The 4,488-nt window shown below is 39.4% G+C and overlaps 1 protein-coding gene across 1 annotated transcript in view; it reads left to right on the top strand.

Annotated features, from left to right (window-relative positions):
• Nucleotides 1–4,488, top strand: part of KNTC1 (kinetochore associated 1) — a 69,182-nt gene that overhangs the window by 61,669 nt on the left and 3,025 nt on the right. Inside the window, exons 58-62 of the mRNA XM_024758564.1 lie at nt 897–951; nt 1,041–1,104; nt 1,672–1,801; nt 2,860–2,949; nt 3,417–3,562. Of these exons, the coding sequence (XP_024614332.1) occupies nt 897–951; nt 1,041–1,104; nt 1,672–1,801; nt 2,860–2,949; nt 3,417–3,562 (485 nt within the window). The remainder of the gene's footprint in view (nt 1–896; nt 952–1,040; nt 1,105–1,671; nt 1,802–2,859; nt 2,950–3,416; nt 3,563–4,488) is intronic.

Genomic DNA, 4,488 nt, shown 5'->3' with positions numbered 1-4,488 from the left:
GGCCCGGGGCATGAACCTGTGTCCCCTGCATCGGCAGGCGGACTCCCAACCACTGCGCCACCAGGGAAGCCCTATTTCATGATTTTTAACTCTTAATTGTTCTCCAAAATGTGGAATAAAATGTATCATAAGTTATTTAACCACTGCTCCTGTTGATGGAAATTTATGTGTTGCCTTATTCATTTTTTGAAATTCCTTCTCTCCTTCCGCCTTTCCTATGGTCCTAGCACAATGTCTGGCACATACATAGACTTAGTATAAATTTTGTTTTCTGAATTGAGTTCTGACACTTTTTTCCCAAATGCAACAATAGTGAATCGTGGAAGGATACATGGACCCCAATGTTCATAGCAACACTATATATTTACAGTAGCAAAGATACAGAAGCAATCTAAATGCCCAGAGAAAACAAACAAGTGGTTACCAGAGGGAAGCGGGGAGTGGCAAATTAGGGATATGGGATGAAGAGATACAAACTGCTACATATGAAACAGATAAGCAACAAGGATATAGTATATAGCACAAGGAATTATAGCCATTATCTTATAATAACTTTTAGTGGAGTATAATCTGTAAAAATACTGAATCACTTGCATATAATATTGTAAATCAACTATACTTCCATTTTTTTCAAATATAAATGAATAAGATATTTTGCAGAGCAAAATTAATAATAATGAATCAGCCAGGATTATATGTTAATATCCTGAAATATACAGTTATGAAGGAAAATTCTCCTAAAATCTTAATGATCTAGAACTGGGAGATATCAACTTATAATTTTGGTCTTAACATCAAGAATATAAGCTCTAAGTGTATATAGTTCTGTGACTGCAAAATAAAGAGAGGTTCATAAGATCCCAGACATGAATTCTTTAATAAAGTTGTTTCCGCAGGTTCCCTACTTCAGCAGAGCCTGGCAGCGCGTGGTTCAGATACCGCTACTTTCAGGTATCTTTCTCTCCCCTCTCCCCGACACACTGACAGTAGCCTTTTATAGTTATGCATATAGACACATTATTGTTGCTTTTAATTTTCAGCCTCTTGTCCTTTAAGCCCCAGTCAGCTGTCAGATTGTTGTGAGAGTCTCATCGCTGTCCTAGAGTAAGTAAAATATTTGTTTTCCTACCCCCCAAAATCAGATTTGTTGCTTATAAAATTCCTTTCTAATCAACGTTCCTATGAGTAATTCCTTTTTGGGGGGAAGTTAAGCATACCACTTGATTTGAAAATAAAATATCTCTATTATCTTTACAATGTCTACTTTCCACATGCAGGGCAACTAGTGAACTTATATTCAACCTGCATTCCCTAAACTTTGTACCCAGTTTTAATGTGAGTATAGAGCACCTTTTATGACTACCGTAATCATACAGTGTTGTCTCATGGATTTTGAGTCTTCTAAGTATTCGTCTTTAGCCATGTATAGACTTTCAGCCACAATTATAGCTGCAGTCAGGAGTCTGTGTTCCTGTAGATCAAGTCTTTTATTTCACGAAGGATGTCATAAAAGGCTCAAACTACTCATTACTAGGCATACGTTATGCACCAGCATTTTAATGTTTAAAATTACTGAAACCGTAAACAGGTAACCACTGTGGAAAACTAGGAAGGCCAGTATAATCTAGTGAATATGACAGGTTATTAACTAATTACCGTGCTCTCTTGAAGATGTCCGGTTTCAGATGATCTTGACCTGATCAGAGTGGCCAGGCAGTATGTCCAGTTAGAGCTTCCGGCTTTTGCATTAGCCTGTCTAATGCTCATGCCCCACTCGGAAAAAAGGCACCAGGAAATAAAGGTATTTTGCAAATTGTTCCTCCGGGGCTGTCAAGGGTGTGGAAGGTCTCATGCTGCATGTCCCCTGCAAAAGGTTCCACTTTCTTTTCACCAAACCTGTAAAGCATGAGTGGGGGTGGAAGGTTTGTGTGGGGGTCTGGTGGGAGGCAAGACTGAGAGACAGATGAAGGTTTGTCTGAGGGATGCCCGAAGAGGAGTTTGCACCTTATTCTTTATCAGTGGGGAACAGTGAATTTTCCTGCCAGAATAAAGTGAAATGATCAGGCAGTATTTTTGAGGGAATAATCCACATGGGCCTGATCAGAGGAGAGAGGGGGCAAGAAGTGAAACTCTTGGGAATCATTGCATTTGAATAGGAATTATCCAACAATCTTGTGGCTAGGCAGGGGAAGCCTGAGGGGATAAGTACCCAAAGCAGGGTGGTGGCAACGAAAATGAGCTAGGTGGGAAAGATGCAGCTTTACTTGGTGATTAGATGTGGGAGATAAAAGAGTAGAGTCAGGTTGTGTGTGGGTGTCTTAACAAAGGCACCACGAGCATTCTGAGGATAGAACTTTTAAAAATAACTCCCATCCCCTTTATACTATAGAATAAATAGAACAAAGCATTTGGAAATGTTTTACAATTATTTCCCCACGGGTAGAGAAGGCAGTACATAGAGATCTATATAAATGAGCACACATAATTTTTATTTCTCACTTGCTCTGTTCGTTGCATTTTTTCAGAGCCATCTGTGCCCGTCTTTGACTTTGTTCCTTTTTGACTTCTTAAACTCATCCATTGATGCTTTTCAGAGTTTTAGTATTTAAATAGATTCCTTTTGGCACTTAGAATGACAAAATGCTTATTAAGCAACTCTTTGCTGTTGGAATAGTTATTTGTAAAATGCTTTTTTCCCTTATTTCAATAATTTTGTTGTTGTTGATAGAGGTGGTTTTTTTCCTGTAGTAGATATGCTTTGTGATATTTCAAATTTAAAAATGAAAACCTTCCAGGTTTGACAGAAATTAGTAGTAATTATACTTTTCCATTAATTATGTGTTGATTTTTTTTCTCTAGAATTTCCTGGGCTCCTGTGACCCTCAGATCATTTTACAGCAGTTAGAGGAACATATGAATACTGGCCAGCTGGCAGGGTTTTCACATCAAGTAAGAGGCAATTTCCTCTCCCTTTTGTTATGAAAAACTTGATATTAGAAGGTAATAAATTTTCCCCAAACCAAGATTAAGCTGAAAACCTACCATCTCAATCTGTTTGTTAATATATACAATTATTTGGCTTTCATTAAAGCCTCATTAAATTTTTAGAAGGCAGGGACCCTGGCTGTCTTGTTTATTTAGTGCTCTACTCAGTGGAAAATCTGTAGCCTTCAATACTTGTCATTGTGAACAGTTTTCCTTGCAAAAAGTCCCAAAGTGCTTAACAACAACTTTTTATTTATTCACTGTATACTGAAATGGACTAAAGCAGTCCCCCCTGCCCACCCCCTCAAAGAGGAGGCTTAGTCAGGATGCGATGATAATTTAACTCCTAATTGTCAGAAATGTTTTGGTATTGAATAAGATGACATGGCATCTAACACATTTTGCGTGCGATGATACCTGTCATTCTACAGGTTAGAAGTCTGGTCCTGAATAATATCATAGATAAGAAGGAGTTTGGGATTTTGGCAAAGACAAAATACTTCCCAGTGTTGAAATCACACATGATGAATACCAACAACGTCGCTGAACTAGTAAACTATTTGGCAAATGAGTTAAGGTAAGTTAATAAAATTTTTTAAAAAACAACTTAACGTAGAATTTCCTTAAAATTTATCTTTATTTTGGAGGAAAATATCAAATAATCATAAAACTATTTGATTGTAATTAAAGGCTCCAAATAATTAAGCTGTAGCATCACTACGTTACACATACCTTGCTACTAACACATACTAAGAGGTTAGTTGTCTTGTAATCCAATCTCTTGGAACATGAACTTGGAATCAGACAATTAATCAAGCTGCCTAACCTCCCAAAATAGTCCTGCTCTAAAACCCTACATGACAACTTTACTCCTTAGACACTTGACCAAAGAATCAATAGCTATATGTAACATAATTTTTGCTAAGCTTGGTTATCTAATTTTCCAGCACCCACAAGTTTAGAAATAGTAAGCTTCGGGCTTCCCTGGTGGCGCAGTGGTTGAGAGTCCGCCTGCCGATGCAGGGGACGTGGGTTCGTGCCCCGGTCCGGGAAGATCCCACATGCCGCAGAGCGGCTGGGCCCATGAACCATGGCCGCTGAGCCTGCGCGTCCGGAGCCTGTGCTCTGCAACGGGAGAGGCCACAACAGCGAGAGGCCCGCATACCACAAAAAAAAAAAATATGGGAAATCCAGCTTTTGCCATCCATGAAGAAAAGCCTCTGATTGTGAAGTGAACACATACTTACTTGCCTTGGCCCATGTTCCTCCATCCCATCTGCAGAACCTCCACAATGGACAGGACAGGCACCCACAAGGGAAAAGTGAAAGGAGAAACTTCCAAGGACAGGCTTTGGAGTAAAAGCCTTGGACAGAGTCCCTTAGGATGGAAATAAAGAAAAATGAGGCTGGGCCAGGCAAGCCCATCTGTGGTCCGAAGCGCTACTGCTAAAGGCAACTCTCGTTCTAAGCTTCTCCATCTTTTTAAACCCTCACCCCACCCCC

Source organism: Neophocaena asiaeorientalis, unplaced genomic scaffold (genome assembly GCF_003031525.2).
Source record: "Neophocaena asiaeorientalis asiaeorientalis breed wild unplaced genomic scaffold, Neophocaena_asiaeorientalis_V1.1 scaffold77, whole genome shotgun sequence".
NCBI lineage: Eukaryota > Metazoa > Chordata > Mammalia > Artiodactyla > Phocoenidae > Neophocaena > Neophocaena asiaeorientalis.
Note: the sequence above shows the minus strand (reverse complement) of the source record. Positions and strands in the feature narration are given on the sequence as shown.